Source organism: Sapajus apella, unplaced genomic scaffold (genome assembly GCF_009761245.1).
Source record: "Sapajus apella isolate SASKATOON/1434 unplaced genomic scaffold, GSC_monkey_1.0 scaffold195, whole genome shotgun sequence".
Classification (NCBI taxonomy): Eukaryota; Metazoa; Chordata; class Mammalia; order Primates; family Cebidae; genus Sapajus; species Sapajus apella.
This window is the reverse complement of record NW_022437135.1, coordinates 631,159-656,363: the sequence shown is the minus strand read 5'-3', so window position 1 is coordinate 656,363 and position 25,205 is coordinate 631,159. Positions and strand designations below refer to the sequence as shown.

At 42.3% G+C, this 25,205-nt stretch overlaps 1 protein-coding gene and 1 pseudogene across 2 annotated transcripts in view; one reads left to right on the top strand and one right to left on the bottom strand.

Moving 5' to 3' along the window:
- The window catches only part of BCL2L13 (BCL2 like 13), an 89,878-nt gene that overhangs the window by 37,599 nt on the left and 27,074 nt on the right, over window positions 1-25,205 (bottom strand). The window contains 1 exon segment of the mRNA XM_032269586.1: window positions 2,735-2,842. Coding sequence (XP_032125477.1) covers window positions 2,735-2,842 — 108 coding nt within the window.
- Window positions 7,640-8,542, top strand: LOC116543755 (annotated as a pseudogene). The gene has a single exon (XR_004265689.1). The product of XR_004265689.1 is annotated as a DNA-directed RNA polymerase II subunit RPB7 pseudogene (transcript).

Below are 25,205 nucleotides of genomic sequence, written 5' to 3'. Positions count from 1 at the left end.
AAAAAAAAAAAAAAAAATATATATATATATATATATATAAAAAGATTTTGTTTTACATTTATAAAAGTGGCACTTATCAGATTCTAATCATCCTCAGAGGATGCATCCATTGCTTTCATTTCCTTATTAAAATGAACTTTCAAACTTAATATTACTGCACATGGATAAATTTTAAACTATTATATGAAGATTATACAAACAAGTATAAAAGTTGAACCAGAAGCCGAGCACAATGGTTCACACCTGTACTCCCAGCATTTTGGGAGGGCAAGGTAAGCGGATGGCTTGAGTCCAGGAATTCAAGACCAACCTGGGCAATATGGCAAAACCCCATCGCTACTAAAATTACCAAAAATTAAGGGCAGGCACAGTGGCTCATACCCAGGATCCCAGCACTTTGGGAGGCCAAGGCAGGCAGATCACCTGAGGTCGGGAGTTCAAGGCCAGCCTGACCAACATGGAGAAAACCTGTCTCTACTAAAAATACAAAATTAACCGGGAGTAGTAATGCACGCCTGTAATCCCAGCTACTCGAGAGGCTGAGGCAGGAGAATTGCTTGAACCCAGGGGGCAGAGGTTGCAGTGAGCCGAGATCTCGTCACCGCACCCCAACCTGGGCAACAAGAGCAAAAAAAAATTAGCTGGGTGTGGTGGCACATATGCCTGTAGTCCCAGCTATTCGCAGGGCTGAAGTGGGAGGATCACTTGTGCCCAGGAGGTCAAGACTGCAGTGAGCCTTGATCATGACATTACACTCTAACCTGGGCGACAAAGTCAGACTGTCTCCCCGCCCCCCATCAAAAAAAAAAAAAAAAAAAAAACAAATTAATTAAATAAAAATAAAACTTGAACCCAGAAAAAGCATTTATACCTAGCTGTAGAGACTTAGTAATCACCTGCATAAAATATTTACTGCATAATCTAAGGGTTACTCCTATAAGACTGCAAATTTTACTAAAGTATGTATTTCTTTTTTTTTTTTGAGACAGAGTCTCACTCTTGTTGCCCAGGCTGGAGTACAACGGCGCAATCTCCGCTAACTGCAATTTCCGCCTCCCAGGTTCAAGTGATTCTCCTACCTCAGCCTCCCAAGTAGTTGTGATTACAAGCATGTGCCACCATGCCCGGCTAATTTTTTTGTATTTTTAGTACAAAATTTTTTAATACCAAAAATTAGCCGGGCATGGTGGCACACACCTGTAGTCTCAGCTACTCTGGAGGTTGAGGCAGGAGAATCACTTGAACCCGGGAGTTGGAGGTTGTGGTGAGCCAAGATCACGACACTGCATTCCAGCTTGGGGAACAGAGCGAGACTCTGTCTCAAAAAAATAAAAAAGTTAGCTGGGTACGGTGGTGGGCACCTGTAATCTCAGCTATTTAGGAGGTTGAGTCAGGAGAACTGCTTGATCCTGGAAGGAAGAGGTGGCAGTGAGCCAAAATCGCGCCACTGCATGCGAGCCTGGGCAACAGAGCAAGGCAGTGTCTCAAAAAAAAAATTTGCTAAGTAAAAAATGCCAGTCACAAAAGACCACATAGTGAACTATTCTATTTACGTATATTTCCAGAATGGAGATGGGCAGTTGACTGGTATGGGGTGGGGCTGAGACTTGGGGCTAGCAGGAATGGGAAGTGGCTGCCAATGTGTTCTGTGGTTCTTTTTGCAGGACTTAAAGTGTTCTAAATTTAGACTGTGGTGATAAATTCTGTGAATACACTAAAACCACTTAACTGGGCTTTTTTATTATTATTACTATGTTAATAAATAGAGGCATGGTCTCCCTATGTTGCCCAATCTGGTTTTGAACTCAAGGGCTCAAGCAATCATCCTGCCTTGGCCTCCCAAAGTGCTGGGATTACAGGCATGAGTCCCTGTGCTCGGCCTGAACCGGACCTTTTAAATGGGTGAATTTTATGGTATGTGAAATATATCTCAATAAAGCTATAAAAATATATATATATCATGGGCAAGATGTTTCATGCAGCATTACCTATGGAAGGCAAAAGAGGAAATAATGCAAATGCTGTGTAGCGGTAGTCATCCAATGAAAAAAAATAAATAATCCAAACGCTCCCCTCAATGATAAGGGAACAGGCCGGCCAGGCATGGTGGCTCACACCTATAATCCCAGTGCTTACTGCACTCCAGCCTGGGCAACAGAGCAAGACCCTGTCTCTGAAATAACAGTAATAATAATAATAATAATCAATATCATCATCATCATAAGGGAATGACTGAGTAAAAACATTTGGTGAATAAAATTTCATGCAATTACTAAATATTTTTAAAGTTTATGATGTAATGTTAAGAGCGAAAAAAACGGCTATAAAGTTAAAGGTACATTATAATTACAGTTATCTATAGCATATATGAACGCAAAAATAAAAGAAGCATATGTTTACCTTTTCCCTTTTAATGTCGTTATGACTTATAAAGGTTAATACCAAATACAAATCAAACCCCAGGGAATGGAAAGAACCTTAACATTAACATGATCATGTATCCGGTACTTAACAGCAGAAACTGCTGCATCTCACCTGTTAGGTATAGCTGGGGCACTTCCATACCCATAACCCCCAGAAACGGAAAAAGGCTACCTTCTAGTTTCACCCTCATGAAGTATACCAATGTGAAACTGGTATAAGTTGTTAAATGTTGAGAACACCCCACTGTAAAAATCAAATTAAACCAACACCAAACCACTTCTGCTTATTAACTAGAAAAATAAGAACAGACCTTCAGAAATTTCTTTGTCCAGAGACTTTAGCTCTTCTTCAATTTCAGTTTTAACTTTTAATAAAATTTCTTCATCCAGAGATTGTGAAGCTGTATCTAGTTGAACCCCTGAAAGCAACAAAAAAATGTTATTACTGAAAGAGGAAGAGATAAACCTTTAGAATACAACAGCACTTTAATTGTTAAGCCAAAAAAATGCAAACTCAAAATTCATTATCAAAATTAGGCAATGTTTTCTGCAATAATTTAAAACAACAAAACAAAACAAAAACAACCTTTAGTAGAAATATTTGGGCCTTTTGTTTTTTTTTTTTTTTTTTTTTTTTATGAGACAAAGTATCGTTTTGTAACCAGGCTGGGGTGCAGTGGTGCAATCTTGGCTCACTGCAACCTCTGCCTCCTGGGTTCAAGTGATTTTCCTGCCTCAGCCTCCCTAATAGCTGGGACTACAGGCACGTGCCACCATGCCCAGCTAATTTTTGTGTTTTTTAGTAGAGACAGGGTTTCATCATGTTGGACAGGATGGTCTTGATCTCTTGACCTTGTGATCCGCCCGCCTCGCCTCCTAAAGTGCTGGGATTACAGGCGTGAGACATGGCGCCTGGGCCAGGCCTATCTATTGAGAATGAATAAGGCTCCACCTTTCCAGATGTTTCTCTCAGAAACAGGGAAATGGAGCTGAAACTTCAGAAATACAACTCAAGAGGAGATTGGGAAAGCTGTATCAATAAGTGCCAGTCCTCTTTTCATAAACAATGTATCCTTTAAAAAATAAAGAATGAAGATGGAATATGATAAAAAACCAAAAGAATTCTTGTTATTAATATTGTAGCAGTGAGATAGCATGGGAAGAAATGCCAGCTATAAGTGAAGGGGAGGAAGGCAGCAAATCACACTGTCATGTGTGTACCTATGCAACAATCTTGCATGTTCTTCACATGTACCTCAAAACCTAAAATGCAATAAAAAAAAAAAAAAGAAAAAAAAATATTGTAGTGGTGGTGGGGGATGTCCATTCCTGCCAAACTTCAAATTATATAGATCCCTAACTGTACCTCACTTTTGGACACATTTTTAAATGATATACTTCTAGCATTTTACACATGCTTTGTAATTTTCTTTCTTTTCTTTCCCTAACCCCACCCACATTTGAACAGTTAGTTGACTGCTACTTAAGTCCACAAAGCACACAACCGGGGCTAAAATTCCACCACTAAGGGCATAACGATTTCTTTGTACCAATCACATTAGATTTATGAGAGTTATGCTCATCAGCAGTCTCTCATGCTTATTACTGGTTAATTCCATTTTGCTACTAACTTTTCTAAATGCAGCAAGACAGTTACATATCTTTGCAAGTATTAAGGTACAAAAAAAGACACTGTTGAAGCCTGAAAGCAGTACCTCTGTCATTTGTCCGTCCAATTTCAGGCAAGTTAGTTTTAGTGATAACAACCCTTTGAGACAGCTATTATTATTACCCTCAGTTTGCAGGTGAAAAACCTAAGGCACAGGGAAGAGACCTGACAAAGGACACAATGACAGCTCAGATACAAACCCAGGCAATCAACTTTCAGGGTCTGGGCCCCAACCACTGCACAATGTCACTCTTGTCATTCTTGCAAGCATGGGCTGTATTAATCACCCCAAAGTCCAGGCCTGTCTCTATGACAATGACAACAGCATAGCCGTTCTTGTTCTTTCTGAGATTTCAGGCTCTTACAGAATGTGAATAAAATAATAGCCCCTCCTCCCAGAATGTTTGGCAAGCAATTTTAGGACATTCATGGAGCCTTTCAGGACCTCTGTAAGTCTCGTTTTAAACACTTTACTAATTACCACCGAATTCTCCTTCTTTCCCTCTCCCTGACTCCACATAACCACACCCACTGCATAATGCAGTCCTCTTTCATTTGGTTAATGTACTACAGTTTGGTACTATTGGTTAACCTGACTTAATGAGCAGTGGCCAATGATCACCAACCACTAAAAGGCTCCAGGAGACAGATAAAGAAGAGCAATCTCGAGAAATGAAGGTGAGACAGAGTAGAGAATGGGGCTTGGCCCCACCCCACTAATGTGTTTCTCCATACATTCTCAATGACCACCAAGCCTTACAGCACCACCCCAACTGGCACCATACCTGCTGACAGACCTTGCAGGTATTGTATGAAGAAACCATAGGCAGCACCCTGCCATAAATCTTACTCAAAGAAGTTAGCTCTACCATTCACATGAGCTCAAGGAGAACGACCAATCCTAATCTCTAGTCTCATTATAATACAAAATCACCACCCAGGAAGGGGCTTTTCTGCCACTTTCTGATCATGTGTTAGCATGATTCCTTACTGTGTCTGCACACCCCACATTCCACCCACACATGTGATGCTCACCTACCTCGTGAATCATGCACTCCCCTCGGAAAGTCAGATGGAGAAACCTCCCTCCCTTAGGTCCAACCTTTCTGGGCATGTCTTTTTTTTTTTTTTTTTTTTTTTGAGATGAGGTTTTGCTCTTGTTGCCCAGGCTGCAGTACAATGGCGCGATCTCGGCTCACTGTAACCTCTGTCCCCATCAGATTCAAGTGATTCTCCTGCCTCAGCCACTTGAGTAGCTGGGATTACAGGCGACCACCACACGCCCAGCTAATTTTTTGTATTTTTGGTAGAGATGAGGTTCCACCATGTTGGCCAGGCTGGTCTCAAACTCCAGAACTCAGGTGATGCACCCACCTCGGCCTCCCAAAGTGCTGGGATTACAGCCACTGCACCCAGCCCATAAGTTTTCATATATCCTGGTCTGGGAAACTTGCTTGGCCTTGTATCAATTTCTATTACACAGGAGCCTAAGAACTTGTGGTTGGTAATAGGTGGAAAAACAAACAAATGAAGGATTTGTATCCAGAAACTAGAACATAAACGAGATCAAAATGTTTCTCCTGAAGGTTAAAAGTGGGCAACTTTGGGGGTAAAACAGCATAGTTCCTTTTACAGCTTTAAAAGCTTACGTAAAAAGCTTAAGTTCTCCCCACACTGCAAAAATATTCTGTCTTGAATAACTTTTTTTCTTCTAATTTCAGAGGATTTCAGTACTACAGAGCAAAGATTTCCATTTGAACCAAAAATTTCGGATAAAAAGAGCCAAACTGGCTGGGCACGGTGGCTCACACCTGTAATCCCAGCACTTTAGGAGGCCAAGGCAGGTGGATCACCTAAGGTCAGGAGTTCAAGACCAGCCTGGCCAACATGGTGAAATCCCATCTCTACCAAAAAAAACAAAAATTTGCTGGGCATGGTGGCGGGCACCTGTAACCCCAGCTACTCAGGGGGCTCAGGTGAGAGAACTGGTTGAACCTGGGAGGCAGAAGTTGGAGTGAGCCGAGATCGCACATTGCACTCCAGCCTGGGCGACAAGAGCGAAACTCCATCTCAAAAAAATAAATAAATAAATAAGAGCCAAACCAATTGACATATGCAGCAGAATCCACATTCCTGGGACATGGGCCAGATTCACAATCACATCAGTAATCCTAGCTTGGTTTTTAGCCAGAGGCATTCAAGGAAGCCAAGATAATTCAGAGCCATCCTAGGAATCTGGCTCATCCCTGGGACTTAAATTCAGGCTTACCTGAACACCCAGAGGATGCTGAATTGTATAGTTAGTGACTAACCTTTAGTTAAAGGAGAGTGATTTTTCATTTCCCTAGAGATTGAAGATAAATAACTTGTAGGGACAATCAAGTCCCCACCTGGGTGTAGGGGAATCAAGTAGGTCCTGCGCATCCACACAGCACGAAAATGAGGTAAGATTTGTCTAGCACGTGAAACTATTTATAGTCTGGGGAAGTTCGGGAAGGGCAGGACAACAGCAAGCATTTACAAAGCACCTGTTATTTAACAGGCACAGCAGTAAACATTTCCTGTGTTATTTCATTTAATTTCTAAGTCAATGTTATGAGGGATGAAATAATAGTTCCATTTGAAGATGAGAAACCTGAAGCTTGGGTAGGTTCTACCACTACTATAAAAAAGTTATACCTGGAACTCTGGCGAATCCAACTACAAAATCATTAATCCAGGCTGTGCTCGCGCCATCTTCTGGTTGGGTGGCTACGAACCAAAGATCTCAGACACATTTTTGACATGATTAACTAGTAACAGAGAGCAGAAAGGTTGTCTAGATCAGTGATACTGTCCTCTGACAGGGACATTCATGTCCCCTTATTTAATCTTCACTTTAATTGGGTATGGTGGCTCACGCCTGTAATCTCAGCATTTTGGGAGGCCAAGGCAGGAGGATTGTTTGAGCTCAGGCGTTCAAGAGCAGCCTGGGAAACATAGCTAGACCTTGTTTCTACTAAAAACCAAAAAATCTAGCCAGGCACAGTGGCATGTTCCTGTCATCCCAAATACTCAGGAGCCTGAGGTGGGAAGATCGCTGGCGCCGGGGAGGTTGACGCTGCTGTGAGCCATGGTTGCACCACTGCATTTCAGCCTGAGCCTGGGCAACACAGCAAGACCCTGTCTCAAAAAAAAAAAAAAAAAAAAAAAAAAGACAAAAAGAATCTTCATTTCTATATGTTTTCTTTTTCTTTCCTTTTTTTTGGAGACAGTGTCTCACCCTGCTGCCTAGACTGGAGTGCAGTGGCATTATCATGGCTCACAGCAGCCTCGATCTCCTAGGCTCAAGCAATCTTCCCACCTCAGCCTCTCAAGTAGCTGGCACTACAGATACACACCACCATGCCCGGCTAATTTGTGTGGGTTTTTTTTTTTTTTTTTTTTTTGGTAGAGACAAAGTTTCACCATGTTGGCCAGGCTGATCTTAAACTCCTGGCCTCCAAGGATCCACCCACCTTGGCCTCTCTCATGCTGGGATCATAGGCATAAGCCACACAATCTCCCTATGCTTTCATTTTTTGCAAGCAAATCAAAGAATCCCAAATTCACAAATGGGCTTTTTAATTCTATTAAATTAATAAAATTAGGGATTCCCAGGGGCAGCCAGAGGTGTGGACTTAGCCTCCCAGACTGCTCTGGGAAGATTTTCTACCATATCTCCCTAGAGCATGAGATCCTGCTGCACCCCACGCTACTTCGGCCCCAACTTGCTCAACACGGTGAAGCAGAAGCTCGTCACCGAGGTGGAGGGGACCTATACCAGAAAGTATGCCTTTGTAATCGCTGTAACCACCACTGACAATATTGGTGCTGGTGTGATCCAGCCAGGCCGAGGATTTGTCCTTTATCCAGTTAAGCACAAGCTCATTGTTTTCCAGCCCTTTAAAGGAGAAGTCGTGGATGCTACTGTCACTCAGGTCAACAAGGTTGGACTCTTCACAGAAATTGGGCCTATGTCTTGCTTCATCTCTCGACATTCCATCCCTTCAGAGATGGAGTTTGAGCCTAACTCCAACCCACCATGCTATAAGACAATGGATGAGGATATTGTCATTCAGCAGGACGACGAGATCCACTTAAAGATTGTGGGGACTCGTGTGGACAAGAATGACATTTTTGCTATTGGCTCCCTGATGGATGATTACTTAGGGCCTGTAAGCTGAGCCTGGTGGCCTCCTACCCTTGGTCCTGCTCTAGGAAGTGTGATTGTCACACTTGCTGTGTTGTCCAGAGGTCCGGTCTAGCTGCTGTTGTGGAGGCAAGGAAGGCAGCTCATCCCTGGAAGGTTCTTCTTTTGGCTTAGCTACTGCTTTCTGATTTTTCAGTATGTGTTCTATGTAAAAAAGCCCTTGGTTCTCATGGAAGTATCTTTTTTTTTTTTTTTTTTTTAGCAGGAACAATAAATTTTAAAACGGCTGTGTAGTTGACTGCTTACTAGCCCCTCTTTTCCTTAGACTGATGCCTCTACTAGCCTCAGCCACCCAGGGGATCTGACTAACCCATTTGTCAAGGTTTAATGTTGACCTCATTGAAGTCAAGGCTCTGATGTTGGGTCTTTGGCTTCCAGCAAATGACACCATCATTAGGGGCATTCTGAGTCCTGATCTAATTCCAGAATGTTTGCCCTTCTCCTGCCCTTAAAAGTAACCAAGAGTAACTGGGAAGGAAGGGAGAGGAGACAGCAGACAGCGAGAGATGAACAAGAGGCTAGTAATGACACAGACTGTGGGATCTCAACACAGCCCTTCCCAAGGTGGGTATCTAAACAACAGTGTATCACTATTCTAAACTGAACTGAAAATGTAAAAGGGCTCAGAATCTAGTTAAGGTAACACAAAAATGTATGAAATGCCTACAGGATTAAACAAACATGCCACTTTTCCCTGACACTAATAAAAAAATTAATAAAATTAATTTAATTCTATTAATAAAAGTCAAGAAACTCGATTATTCTATCATCTGTGGGTATTTAAAATACCTTCAAAAAAGGTTAAATATTTTCTTTTTACAAAATAAAAAGGTTAAACATTTTTACATATCACAGATTCTGACTCATTTTCTACTTTTAAGCTGACAAAAATAACTTTCCTTTAAGCCACATACAACATTTTCCTTACGAGCTGAGACTAACCAAAATAAAACTCAAATCCTTTATTATTTTTTTATTTTTTATTTTTTGAGAATGGGGTCTCACTATATTGCCGAGGAAGGTCTCAAACTCCTGGACCCAAGCCATCCTCCTGCCTCTGCCTAGCTAAGTGTTAGAATCCTTAAAAGTGGAAATGTAACACAAAGGATCTCCTCAATGTCACCATTAACATATACTTTGCTTAATGACATTTCACTTATTTCTGCCTAAGGAAATACCTTTCATAGAACTACATTCATAAAATCCGAAAATGTTACATAAAACAGACTATCTCGGCCGGGCGCCATGGCTCACGTCTGTAATCCCAGCACTTTGGGAGGCCAAGAAGGGTAGATCACAAGGTCAGGAGTTCAAGACAGCCTGGCCAAGATGGTGAAACCCCGTCTCTACTAAAAATACAAAAAATTAGCTGGGCGTGGTGGTGGGCGCCTGTAATCCTGGCTACTCGGAAGGCTGAGGCAAAGAATTCCATGAGTCTGGGAGGTAGAGGTTATAGTGAGCCGAGATCAGCCCACTGCACTCCAGTCTGGACGACAGAGCAAGACTCTGACAATCTATTACACAAAATTTGAGATAACATTATTCTAGAAAGATCCTATGCCAATTTATACTAATCTTTATAAATTCTCATAAAGCATAAAAATCTACCTTTACAGGCAGGCTTCTAATAAATCTCCATTACTGTTTATAATTATAATAGGTTTTCTTTTAGAAGTACTTTGTAGTGTTGGATGACTCTGCAACAGCACTGATTAATGTAACTCCACAAGGTATCCTGATCTCCAGAATATATCATGACATTATTAAAGCAAATCAAACACAGACTGGGAAATTAATTTATGGCCAATCTCATTTCTTGCAATAAAATTATCTCTTTCCCTTCCAGCGTCCTGGAAAGCAGCCATAAAGTAGATAAGCTTTGAAGTCAGGCCTTCTAACTCATCACTTGAGCAAGGAAAATAATCTTCTCGGACCTCTCCTCTTTATTATTTTTTTATTGAGACAGAGTCTCGCTCTGTCGCCGAGCCTGGAGTGCAGTGACGTAATTTCGGCTCATTACAACCTCTGCCTCCTGGGTTCAAGCAATTCTCCCACCTCAGCTTCCTGAGTAGCTGGGATTACAGGCATGTGCCACCATCTCCGGCTAATTTTTTTATTTTTAGTAGGGACGGGGTTTCGCCATGTTGGCCAGACTCGTCTCGAACTCCTGACCTCGGGTAATCGGCGTGCCTCAGCCTCCCGAAGTGCTGGGATTACAGGCGTGAGCCACCGCAACCAGCCACATCTCCTGTCTTATATAAAATGGGAAAAAAGCACCCACCACAAAGAGTTATTGTGAAGAGATAAATGCCCAATAGATAGGTGCTCCCACTCACCAATTCTTTTCATGCTGTAAAATTTCATTATCAGATAATTATCTTTCCTGACCCCTTATCTCTGTGAACAGAAATCAGCTAATCACAGATTTCTAGTCAATGATGCTATGCTTATACAGAACCTGCTTTCCACACTGTAAAAGTTAGGAACAGCAGGACAACCTCTGTCAGTTTAGATAATGCCACATAATATAAAATAGGGCTGTTTTAACACAAACTAGGAGAAATCTTGACAGGCAGTTATTCTTGCTCTTAAATTGCTGCTAGAGAGAATGGCTTACTTAACATGTGTTGCTTAAATTTGTTGGAAATTGCAGAAAAAATTGATTGGGGAAGTTTGACTAAAAAGCTATATTCCTGAATACCAGATTTCTATGACCCATGTTTCCAAGGGTGGCTTGCCTCTAATGGACTTGCCTTGAATTTTTTTCCAGGCTAAAGTAACTCTGTCATACTCAGCGCTGTAAGAATTTTGATCAATCACTGTCATGAGCTACAGTGAATGAAATCAATCCTTCTTGTAGCTACTGACACTCCTTCAAACATATTTCAACAACAGAAACAGAAACAACTACAAGGCTGAAGAAAGTTTGGGTTAGCCCTCTAAATTCCACACAACATTTCTAACTTCACATCTGTGATTGTGCTCTTGACCTGCCCTTTATCAGAAACAGAGAACACCTAAATGTTTTAGACTCCTTGCAGAGAATACAATCTACTGGATCCATTTTTCTACAGGGTTTCCTGACATGATAGGTAGTCTCCATTCCTCTGCACTGTAGAGTTTATCCTCATATTAAGCTGGACCATCAGAAAAGTATATATGGGCCGGGTGCGGTGGCTCATGCCTGTAATCCCAGTGCTGCGGGAGGCTGGCGCAGGTAGATCACCTGAGGCCAGGAGTTGAGAGGCGGAAACCCCTCTCTATTAAAATACAAAAATTAGCTGGGCATGGGGGCAACATGACTGTAGTCCCAGCTACTTGGGAGGCTGAGGCAGGAGGCAGAGGTTGCAGTGAGCGGAGATCACTCCACTGTACTCCAGCCTGGGTGACGGAGTGAGACTGTCTCAAAAAACAAAAAAAAGAAGAGCATACATGTATAATCTAGGTCCCTAGAGAGTGTTAACTATTTAGCTGAATTGTACTTCATGCCACTTCCTTATCTTTATCCAGAATCACATTAAGAGGCAGTGTTTACTACATTTGATACTGACAACATTTTCTACTGCATTTCAGTGTCCTATGTTACAAAGCTCTAAGTGGGAAAAAAGAAATCTTTTAAAGAACTATTCTCCAACCAAAAGAAACTAGTATAGCTTCTAAATTATGGTGTGGGGGCACAGCATGGGGGAAGACTCCTAGAACTAAGTAAGCCCTCTGTTTTATAGTGTGTGTATGTATGTATGTATGTATTTGGCTTTGCCAAAACCAAATTCACAGCTCAGTGCTTGTACAACTGAAGAACATCTCACAGACTACTTACTTATCTGTAATCTGTTATTCCTACTATAGAAATGTACAATTTTCCTACTACTGATTTTTTAATTTACTATTTGGATTTTTCCATTATGCATCAATTATAAGCCACATTAAATTATATGTGTTAAGAAATTTTGTTTAAAGTATTACTATTTTCATCCAGTATGAACACACTGCCAATTTCTCACTATCTAACAAAACAAGCCAGATGTGGTACCACGTTGCAGTCCCGGCTACTTGGGAGACCTAGGCAGGAGGATCCCCTGAGCCCAGGAGTTTGAGGCCATAGTGTGCTATAATCAGGCCTGTGAACAGCCACTGTACTCTAGCCTGGGCAACATAGTGAGGACCCATTTCTAAAAAACAAAACAAAAACTCAAACATTCTATATTTTTGCTTGACATAAACTGCCTCTCTGTTTCCTGATCATTCAAATTCCGTCTACCCTTGAAAAACCAATTTAACTCTCTACTTCAAAATGTCTTCACTGACTGCTGTGTTTACAGATCACTGACCTTAAAAATTTATTCATTTAGCCTGTGCCACAAAGTTTAACGCTTAAAAATACACTATCCTATACTGTTTGATGATTTTGTGCTTTATTATCATTATTCCAACCAGATTACAAACACTTTGGGATATATTTCCTTTGTCCTAGGCTTGTGTGAAAAATGGACTAAAAAATACTCAAATGTTTGATAGCTACCACTATCCACTATGACGAAGCTTAAAGGGTTACAATGTATAGACGTGTAGGTATAGATGACAAGCTCACTATATTCTCTATGTATACATGACAACCTCACTGGGGAGAGGAGACAGTTAAAAAAACACACAATAGGCTGAGTGCGGTGGTTCATGCCTATAATCCCAGCACTTTAGGAGGCCGAGGTGGGTGGATCACTTGAAATCAGGGGTTCGAGACCAGCCTGGCCAACATGGTAAAACACCGTTTCTACTGAAAATACAAAAATTAGCCAAGCATGGTGGCGTGCGCCTGCAATCCCAGCTACTTGGGAGGCTGAGGCAGGACAATAGCTTGAACCTGGGAGGTGGAGGTTGCAGTGAGCCAAGATTGTGCCACTGTACTCCAACCCGGGCGACAGAGCAAGACTGTCTCAAAACACACACACACACACACACACACACACACCTCACAAAATAAAGAACTAAAAATAAGTTCAGAGGAATTAAAAAAATACAACATTCCCATTCTAGCAGGTGTAGCTTAAAAATACGAATAAATAAAAATACAAAGTTACCAGTATATTTTGAGGCTAGCTCAAATGACAAAAGAAAGAAATAAAATAAGAAGACATATTACATCAGACAAATATGAGAACAGACCAACTGCAGAGATAAGAAGATAAATAGAGCGTTTACTTATGGCAATGAATCATGATGGAGAATACTGAAAACCAGCAATGGAAAGAATAAGACCTCCACTATTACTTGCATGCTTATGAGTTTAATCTGTGACTGAATCCTAGAACTTTAGATTTGAGTTTATAGTCTGTAAAGGCTGTCAACTCTATCCTCATACATAAAGAATATGAGACTTCAGAGAATTTAATGACTAGCCCAAGTTCTAAAAATCACAGATAAATAACATTAGAAGCTACATATTCTGGTACGGACTCCCAGGACACATAACTGTAATTTTTGGTGCACAGTGACAAGGAATACATGAATGCTTTATCTGCCATCTGTCCCTTTTTGGAAAATCTGCATACCCAAAACATACATATATCCACACATCCAATCATACCACCACCATCCCACAAAGCAAATGACAAAAATGTCACGGTTGCCATACGCCTCACCCCACCAGATTAAAGAAAAGCAGCTGATTAAAGGAGAGCTTATTCTCATGAGACTAATGTGATGCTGATTACACATGACAAGTTGTCATACTTCATAATAAACCATGTGGAAAACCTAACCAGAAAATGTCTGCTGCTGTTAGGACACAAAGGTTATTTATTCAGCTGACCAATGACACAGATAGATTCAGTGATTTTCATTTAATTAATCCTCTCCACCTACATTTTCTACAGCACAGAGCTATACAGCAGGGCCAATGCTGCATAAATCCTGGACTATAAACTGAGAGACAAATATTTCAAAGATAAACAGACTTTAGCACACTAAATCCCACCCACCTCAGTTTCAAAGGAAGTCAGGTGAGTCAGCAATCATATTCCAGCCCTGAAATTTATTCAGAGCTATCAAAGTGAACAGAAGATTAACAAGTTTAGCCAAGTTGAACGGACTAGACCTCCCAGAGCAAAATACTTTCCAAATCTATGGTTCACCAAACTAGAAGCACATTTAAATAACCCATAAAACACATTGAATTGTAGATTCCCAGGTCCCAACATGGAGTGTCTGGTTCTGTACATCTAGGGTAGAGCTCCATGATCTTTGTTTTAGCAAGTATTCAGGCAATTAGCCTTGTAAGTAACACTCTAGACAGTCCAAGTAATTACAACCAAGTCAAAAAGGTCTATTGAACATATAAGATGGAATGGTTCAATTGTTCATTAACTAGCAAAAACAAATACCGCAAAGTATATCTGACTTGACCAGGAATTAAGAAACCAGATGTTAGGAAAAATAAAAGAACAAAAACAAACAAACAAAAGAAACCAGACGTTGGTCGGGAAGAGTAGCTCACGCCTGTAATCCCAGCATTTTGGGAGGCCAAGGAGAGCAGATCACCTGAGATCAGAAGTTTGACACCAGCCTGGCCAACATGGTAAAACCACACGTCTACTACATACAAAAAATGGCCAGATGTGGTGGTACGCTCCTGTAATCCCAGCAACTCAGGAGGCTGAGGCATGAGAATTGCTTGAACCTAGAAGGTGGAGGCTGCAGTGAGCAGAGATCGCACCACTATACTCTAGCCTGGGCAACAAAGTGAGACTGTGTCTCAAAAATGAAAAAGAAACCAGATGTTTGGCCCAGTGCAGCACTTTGGGAAGCTGAAGTGGGCAGATCGCCTGAGCTCAGGAGTTCGAGACCAGACTGAGGAACATGGTGAAACAAATGTCTCTACCAAAAAAAAACAAGAAAAGAAACTAGATTTTTTTTTTTTTTTTTGAGATGGAGTCTCACTCTGTTGCCCAGGCTGGAGTACAGTGGCAGGACCTTGGCTCACTGCAACCTCTGCCTCCCTGGTTCAAGTGATTCCTCTGCCTCAGCTTCCCAGGTAGCTGGGACTGCAGCCGTGCGTCCTCACACTCAGCTAATTTTTGTATTTTTAGTAGAGATGGGGTTTCGCCATGTTAGCCAGGATGGTCTCAATCTCCAGACCTCAGGATCCGCCCATCTCAGCCTCCTGAAGCACTGGGATTACAGGCACAAGCCATCGCGCCCAGCCTTTCTTTTTTAACAACCAAATTACAGATAGCCAATCATTTGCAGTTTTCAGGTTCTAGCGTTACCATACCCTCTAAGCATCCTGCAGATTGGGAGACAGACTGCTGGAGGACAGATGTGAGGGACAAGAATGCAGAATTCCACCATGCACCACCCCAGGTCTGGCTTCATGGTGGTTAAGATCAACCATCTCCCGTTCCTCATAGAAAAGCTAAGATAAGAATGAAACAGGCCAGGCGCAGTGGCTCACGCCTGTAATCCCACCCAGCACTTTGGGAGGCCAAAGCAGGCGGATCCCCTGGGATCAGGAGCTCAAGATCAGCCTGACCAACATGGAGAAATCCCATCTCTACAAAAAAAAATACAAAATTAGCCAGGTGTGGTGGTGCATGCCTATAACCCCAGCTACTCGAGAGGCTGAGGCAGGAGAATCACTCGAACCTAGGAGGTAGAGGTTGCGGTAAGCTGAGATTTCACCATTGCACCCTAGCCTGGGCAAAAGAGCAAAACTCCATCTCAAAAAAAAGAACGAAACAATACATATCCCTAAAAATAATATATTATGGCTCAATTTCAAATTGGGTTATACAAATCTGTCTTGAAAAGCTGATTTGAGATGGCAGTACACCCCAAATTGACGTATACGTTCAATGTAATCTCCATCAAAATCCCAACTGTTTTTTTTTCCAGAAACAGACAAGCCAATCCTAAACTAATATGGAATTGCAAGAGTCACAGAATAGTCAAAGCAATCCTGGAAAAGAAAGAACAGAGCTGAAGGGCTCACACTTCACAATTTCAAAGTTCACTACAAAGCTACAGCAATAAAGATAATTTAACAACAGGTATGCAGACCAACAGAACTGAATTGAGAATGGAAAAATAAATCTACACATACATGGTCAACTGAGTTCTGATAAAGGTACCCAGGTCAATCAATGCAAGAAAGAATAGCTTTTCAACAAATGGTGCTGAGACAACTAGAGATCCCCATGTGTATTAGTCCGTTTTTTAAACTTGTTTGTTTGTTTGTTTGTTTGTAAAAGAATACCTGAATCTAGATAGTTTATAAAGAAAAGGAATTTATTTCTCACAGTTCTGGAGACTAAAAAGTCGAAGGTTGAGGGGCTGCCTTTGACCCCAAACAGCACAGAGTATCACATGGGGGAGCTGAGCTGAGCATGCTAATGTGTGAGCTCCAGCTCTCTTCTTCTTCTAATAAAGCCGCTGGTTCCACTCACATGATAACTCATTGATCCATTAACCCCTGAATAGATTAATCTATTCGTGAGCCTGCTACACATGGGTTTGTTTAACCCCTCCAAACCTCACGTTGAGAACTGATCCCCAGTGTTGGAAGTGGCGCTTAATGGGAGGTGTCTGGGTCATGAGAGTGGATCCCTCATGGATGACCTGGTACTGTCTTCAAGGTTCTCAGTGAGTACTTGCTTGGTTTCTGCCAGAACTAGTTTTTAAAATCGGCATGGCACCTCCCTTCCTTTTCTCACTCGCCTCTTTTCTTGTCATGTGATCTCTGCACACATGAGCTCCTGTTCTCTTTCCACCATGAGTGGAATCAGATGCCAGCATCATGCTTCTTACAGAGCATGAAGAACCATGTGCCAAATAAACTTCTTTTCTTTATAGATTACCCAGCCTCAGGTATTCCTTTATAGCAACACAAATGAACTAAGACAAGGACAATGTGCTCAAGATGCAATCACCTCTAAAAGACCCCATCTCCTTTGAACCAAATTCCTTCTGACAGGGAAAAAAAAAAAAAAAAAAAAAAAGGACCCATCTCCTAATACTGCCACATTGGGAACTAAGTTACAACATGAATTTTAGGTGACACCGAAACCACAGTCGTATACAAAAGAACTGATCTGGATCCCTACTTCAAACCATATTTAAAAACTAACTCGGCCAGGCGCGATGGCTCATGCCTGTAATCCCAGCACTTTGGGAGGCCAAGGTGGGTGGATCACTTGAGGTCAGGGGTGTGAAACCAGCCTGTCCAACATGGCGAAACCCCGTCTCTACTTAAAATACAAAATTAGCCAGTCATGGTGGTGCATTCCTGTAATCCCAGCTACCTGGGAGTCTGAGGCAGCAGAATCACTTGAACCTGTGAGGCGGAGGTTGCAGTGAGCCAAGATTGTGCCACTGCACTCCAACCTGGGCAAAAAGAGCAAAACTCCATCTCAAAAAAAAAAAAAAATTAGGCCGGGCGCGGTGGCTCAAGCCTGTAATCCCAGCACTGTGGGAGGCCAAGGCGGGTGGATCACAAGGTCAAAAGATCGAGACCATCCTGGTCAACACGGTGAAACCCCGTCTCTACTAAAAATACAAAAAATTAGCTGGGCATGGTGGCGTGTGCCTGTAATCCCAGCGACTCAGGAGGCTGGGGCAGGAGAATTGCCTGAACCCGGGAGGCGGAGGTTGTGGTGAGTCGAGATCGCGCCATTGCACTCCAGCCTGGGTAACAAGAGCGAAACTCCGTCTCAAAAAAAAAAAAAAAAAAAAAAAAATTAACTCAAAACAGATCAGGCCAGGCGCAGTGGCTCATGCCTGTAATCCTAGCACTTTGGGAGGCCAAGGGAGGCAGGTCACAAGGTCAGGAGTTTGAGACCATCCTGGCCAACATGGTGAAACCGCATCTCTACTAAAAATACAAAAATTAGCTGGGCATTGTGGCACACGCCTGTAATCCCAGCTACTCAGGAGGCTGAGGCAAGAGAATCGCTTGAACCCAGGAAGGCAGAGGTTGTAATAAGCCAAGATCACACCACTGAACTCCAGTCTGGGTGACACAGTAAGACTCTGTCTCAGAAAGAAAAGAAAACAAACAAACAAAAAAACAGATCAAAGACCTAAACTGAAGAGCTGAAACTATAAATTCTCAGAAGGAAACACAGGTGAAAATGTACATGACCTTGGATTAGCCAATGGTTTCTTAGATAAGACACCCAAAGCATAATAAATCAAAGAAAACACAGACAAACTGGAATTCACCAAAATTAAGTATTTCTATGTCAAAGGATACTGCCAAGAAAGTAGAAAGACAAACTATAGCATGAAAGAAAATATCTAGAAATCCTGTATCTGATAAGAATCTGGTAACCAAAACACATAAAGAATTCTTACAGGCCGGGCGCGGTGGCTCACGCCTATAATCCCAGCACTTTGGGACCTTGAGCAAGGCTGAGGTGTTTGATTTGACCAGAAGAGCAGAAGTGAGGGTGTATATGGGGGAGCCTACGCCTGCCTTTCCTTACCTGTAAAGGTCACCGCCCTGGCCATAGGAGGCAGCCACCGCCCACAAACGGAGAGCCTCAATGCTCAGTGTCTCAGCTTCCTCCGGGGGCAAGGTCAGTTCTTGGGGAGCCTCAGCTATGAAGCGGAACAGGCGGCTCCGGAGATCAAAGCTGCTCAACTGGAAATGGGCACAATCTGGGGATCAGGGTCAGCTGCGAGTCTCAAGTGCAGCTACTCTCAGCTGGACAGAGGGTGGTTCAACTCAACCTTGACTCAGGTCCCTCTGGTGCCACAAAGTCATACCTCATCCACCCTGCCCTTCCTCTTTTTTATTTTATTATTTATTTAAAATTTTAGTTTTGTTATTTTTTATCATTTATTATTAATATTATTTTTGAGACAGTCACTCTGCTGACCAGGCGAGATCGAGACCATCCTGGTCAACAAGGTGAAACCCCGTCTCTACTAAAAATACAAAAATTAGCTGGGCGTGATGGTGCGTGCCTGTAGTCCCAGCTACTCGGGAGGCTGAGGCAGGAGAATTGCTTGAACCCAGGAGGTGGAGGTTGCAGTGAGCCGAGATCCTGCCATTGCACTCCAGCCTGGGCAACAACAGCGAAACTCCATCAAAAAAAAAAAAAAAAAAAAAAAAAAAGAATTCTTACAGCCGGGCACGGTGACTCATACTTATAATGCCAACACTTTGGGAGGCCAAGGCAGGTGGAGCACGAGGTCAGGAGTTCGCAGACCAGCCTGGCCTACATGGTGAAACCTTGTCTCTACTAAAAATACAAAAATTAGCCAGGCATGGTGGCACACGCCTGTAATCCCAGCCACTCAGGAAGCTGAGGCAGGAGAATTGCTTGAACCTGGGCAGCAGAGCTTGCAGGCAGCTGAGACCACACCACTATACTCCGGCCTGGGTGACAGAGCTAGACTGTGTAAAATAACAACAACAACAAAAAGACTTCTTACAATTCAATTTTTTAAAAACTCAAGTAAAAAACTGGCAAATGATAGAGACATTTCTCCAAAGATAGACAAATGATTGATAAGCAAATAAAAAGATGCTCGACATAGTTTGCCATTAGGGAAACGCAAATTAAAACCACAATGAGCAATATCCCACAAGCACAGGGAACCAAAGCAAAAACGGACAAATGGGATCACATCAAGTTAAAACATTTCTGTACAGGAAACATTCAACAAAGTGAAGAGACAACCCATGAAATGGAAGGAGACACTTGCAAACTACCTAGCTGACAAGAGATTAATAACCAGGATATATAAGGAGCTCAAACAACTCTAGAGGAAAAAGTCTAATAACCCGATTTAAAAATGGGCTAAGATCTGAATAGACATTTCTCGGAATAAGATATACAAATGGCCAATACGCACAGGAGAAGGTACTCAAAATCACAGATCATTAGAGAAATCCAAATCAAAACTACAATGAGATCTCATCACACCAGTTAAAATGGCTTATATCCAAAAGACAGGCAATAATGAATGCTGGAGAGGATGTGGAGAAAGGGGAGGACTCGTACACTGTTGGTGTGGATGTAATCAGTTCAACCACTATGGAGAATAATTTGGAGGTGCCTCAGAAACTAAAAATTGAGGCCGCACGTGGTGACTCATGATTTGCATTTCTCTAATGATCAGTGATGTTATAATCCCAACAATTTGAGAAGCCGAAGCAGGTGGATCACTGAGGTAAGGAGTTCGAGACCAACCTGACCAACATGGCAAAACTCCATCTCTACTAAAAATACAAAAATTAGCCAGGTGTGGTGGGTGCCTGTAATCCCAACTACTCAGGAGGCTGAGGCAGGAGAATTGCCTGAACCTAGGAGGCGGAGGTTGCAGTGAGCCGAGAGCACGCCACTGCCTCAGCCTGGGCGACAGAGCAAGACTCCGTCTCAAAACAAAACAAAGAAACTAAAATTTGAGCTACTGCATAATCCAGCAATACCACTGCTAGGTATATATCCCAAAAAAGGATTCAGAATATATCAAAGAGCTATCTGCACTCCTATGTTTGCTGCAGTACTGTTTCCAACAGCCAAGGTTTGGAAGCAACCTAAGTGTCCATAAACAGGTGAATGGATAAAGAAAATGTGGTACATATACACAATGGAGTACTACTCAGGCATGAAAAAGAATGAGATCCTGTCATTTACAACAACATGGATAGAACTGGAGGTCAGTGTTTTAAGTTAAATAAGCCAGGCACAGAAAGACAAACATGGCATGTTCTCACTTATTTGTGAGATGTAAAAATCAAAACAACTGAACTCATGGACACAGAGAATAGGAGGATGGCTACCAGAACCAAGAAGGGTAATGGGGGCCTGGGGGAGGGCAGGAGGTGGGGATGGTTAATGGGTTAGAAAAAAAAAAAAGAAACAATGACTATGACCTACTATACTACAGTCCAATATGGTAACTTAATTGCATGTTTTAAAATAAAGAGTAACTGAATCGTTCATAACTCAAAGGATAAATGCTTAAGGGGATAGCCCATTGCCCATGATGTGCTTATTTCTCATTGCATCCCTGTAATAAAACATCTCATGTACCCCATAAATATATACACCTACTATATACCCCAAATTTTTTTTTAATTTAAAAATTAAAATTAAAAATAAAACCACAATGAGATACACTCAATGATATTATAGCACATCCACAAGAACAGCTATGCTGGCAAAGAGATAAAGAAACTCTTACACACTGCTGGCAGGAATCAAAATGATGTAACTACTTCATAAGACAGTTTAGCAATTTCTTACAAAACAAAATATACTCTTTTTACCATATGATCCAGCAGCTGTGCTCCCTGGTATTAACCCAAATGAGTTGAAAACATACATACACACAAAAACCTACACACAAACGTTTGTTCATAATTGCCAAAACTTGGAAGGAACTGAGATGTTCTTCAAAGGTGACTTGATAAACAAACTATGGTACATCCAATACAACGACACAGTATTCAACAACAAAAAGAAGCCAGGCACAGTGGCTCACATCTGTAATCCCAACACTTTGGGAGGCCAAGGTGGGTGGATCACAAGGTCAGGAGATCGAGCAGCCTGGCCAACACGGTAAAACTCCATCTCTACTACAAATACAAAAATTAGCCAGGTGTGGTGGCAGGCACCTGTAGTCCCAGCTACTCCAGAGGCTGTGGCAGGAGAATCGCCTGAACTCGGGAGGTGGAGGTTGCAGTGAGCCGAGATTGTGCCACTCCACTCCACCCTGGGCGACAGAGCAAGACTCCATCAAACAACCAAAAAAAAGAAATAAGCTACCACAATAAGGTACCACTTCAAAAACTTTAGGATGGTTACTATTTAAAAAAATAGAAAACTAATGTTATTAAGAATGTAGAGAAATGAAAGAACCTCTGTACATTGCTGATGAGGTTATTTATGCTATAACACAGATGAATCTTGAAAACTCTTGTGCAGATATGGTTTGGCTATGTCCCCGCCCAAATCTCACCTTGAATTGTAATAATCCCCAAGTGTCAAGGGTGGGACCAGATGGAGATAAAGGAATCATGGGGGTGATTTCCCCCATACTGTTTTCATAGTAGTGAATAAGTCTCATCAAGCTGATGGTTTTATAAAATGGGAGTTCTCCTGTACATGCTCTCATGCCTAACACCATGTAAGGCATGCCTTTGTTTCTATTTTTGCCTTCTGGCTTGATTGTGAGGCCTCTCCAGTCATGTGGAACTCTGAGTCCATTAACCCTTTCCTTTATAATTTACCCAGTCTTGAGTATGTCATTATTAGCAGCGTACGAACAGGCAAATACAATAAATTGGTACTGGGAGTAGGGTACTGCTATAAACATACCTGAAAATGTGGAAAAAAACTTTGGAAATGGGGTAACAGGCCAAAGTTGGAACATTGTGGAAGGCTCAGAAGATGACAGGAAAATGTGGGAAAGTCTGGAACTTCCTAGAGAATTTTTGAATGGTTGTTTTTTTTCTTTTTTTTTTTTTTTGAGACGGAGTTTCGCTCTCGTTACCCAGGTTGGAGTGCAATGGCGCGATCTCGGCTCACCGCAGCTTCTGCCTCCTGGGTTCAGGCAATTCTCCTGCCTCAGCCTCCTGAGTAGTTGGGATTACAGGCACGTGCCACCATGCCCAGCTGATTTTTGTATTTTTAGTAGAGACGGGGTTTCATCATGTTGATCAGGATGGTCTCGATCTCTTGACCTCGTGATCCACCCGCCTCGGCCTCCCAAAGTGCTGGGATTACAGGCGTGAGCCACCGCGCCCGGCTTTGAATGGTTTTAACCAAAATGCTGTCAGTGACATGAAGTCCAGGTTGATGTGGTCTCAGATGGAGATAAGGAATTTCTTGGGAACTAAAACAAAGGTGACTCTTGCTATGTTTTACCAAAGAGACTGGCAGTGTTTTGCCCCTGCCCTAGTGATCTGTGGAACTTTAAACTTGAAAGAGATAATTTAGGGTACCTGGCAGAAGAAATTTCTGAGCAGCAAAGCTTCAAGAGGAAGCAGAGCATAAAAGTTTGAAAAATGTGCAGCCTGATGATGCAGTAGAAAAAAGAAAATCCCATTTTCTGGGGATAAATTCAAGACTACTGCAGAAATTTGCATAAGTAAAGAGCAGCCAAATGCTGCCAAGACAAATGGAAAAGTGTCTCCAGGGCTTGTCAGAGACCTTCAAAGCAGCCCCTCCCATCCCAATCCTAGGAGGGAAAAATGGTTTCCTGAATCAGGGCCAGGGCCCCCCTACTGAGTGTAGCCTCTGGACTTGGTCCCCTGCATCCCAGCCACTCCAGCGGTGGCTAAAGGGGCCAAGGTATAGCTAGGGCCACAATCTCAGAGGGTGAAAGCCCTAAGCCTTGGCAGCTTCCACATGGTGTTGAGAGTGTGGATACACAGAAGTCAAGAACTGAGGTTTAGGAACCTCTGCCTAGATTTCAGAGGATGTATGGAAACACCTGGATGTCCAGGCAGAGGTGTACTGCAGGGGTGGAGCCCTCATGGAGAACCTTGGCTAGGGCAGTGCAGAAGGGAAATGTGGGATGGGAGCCCACACACAGAGTCCCCACTGGGGTACTGCCTAGTGGATCTATGAGAAGAGAGTCACCATTCTCCAGGCCCCAGAATGGTAGATCCACTGACAGCTTGCACTGTGCCCTTGGAGGAGCCACAGACACTCAATGCCAGCTGGTGAAAGCAGCCAGGAGGGGGGCTGTACACTGCAAAGCCACACAGGCAGAGCTACCCAAGGCCATGGGAACCCACCTCTTGCATCAGCATGACCTGGATGTGAGACATGGAGTCAAAGGAGGTCATTTTGGAGCTTTAAGATTTGACTGCCTCGTTGGATTTCAGAATTACATAGGGCCGGTAGCCTCTGTTTTGGCCAATTTCTCCCACTGGAATGGGTGTTATTTATCTAATGCCTGTATCTCCATTGTATCTAGGAAGTAACTAACTTGCTTTTGGTTTTACAGGATCATAGACAGAGGGACTCAGCTTGTCTCAGAGATGAGACTTCAGACTGAGGACTTTTGAGTCAATGCCGAAATGAGTTAAGACTTTGGGAGACTGTCAGGAAGGCATGATTGGTTCTGAAATGTAAGGAAAAGAGATTTGGGAGGGTTTGGGGGTGGAATTATACGGTTTGGCTGTGTCTCCGCCTAAATGTCATCTTGAATTACAGCTTCCATAATTCCCACGTGTCATGGGAGGGGCCTGGTGGGAGGCAATTGAATCATGGGGGTGGGTCTTTCTCGTGCTGTTCTCATGACAGTGAATAAGTCTGACACAAGATCTGATGGCTTTATAAAAGAGGAGATTCCCCGCACATGCTCTCATGCCTGCCAACACATAAGAAGATGTGCCTTTGCTTCTCCTTTGCCTCCCACCATGATTGTGAGGCCTCCCCAGCCGTGTGGAATTGTGGGATTAAAGTGTCTATTAATCTTCTTTCCTTTATAAATTACCCAGTCTCAGATATGTCTTTATTGGAAGCATGAAAACAGACTAATATATATGTTAAATAAAGTAAGACAGTCGCAAAAGGACAAATATGGTAAGAGGTACCTAGAATATTCAAATCCACCAAGACAGACGTAGAAAAGTAGTTACTAAGGGCTGGGAAGAGGGGGAAATGGGGAGTTGTTTAATGGTTGAAGAATAACAAACCAGTATCACAACTACATGTAACTGATTGTAACATTACAAATTAACAGAAATCAACTTACTTTCCTTCTTACTTAAGAAAGAAATGTCTTATTATAAAATGCATGCTAATTACCACAACATCAAGAAGCCTCATATTAACATATGCTAAATTGAACAAGACAAAGATTATTATTTAGCAAGAAGGACTTTTACTAGTCAGAATGTATAATCTTGAATAGGGTTGAC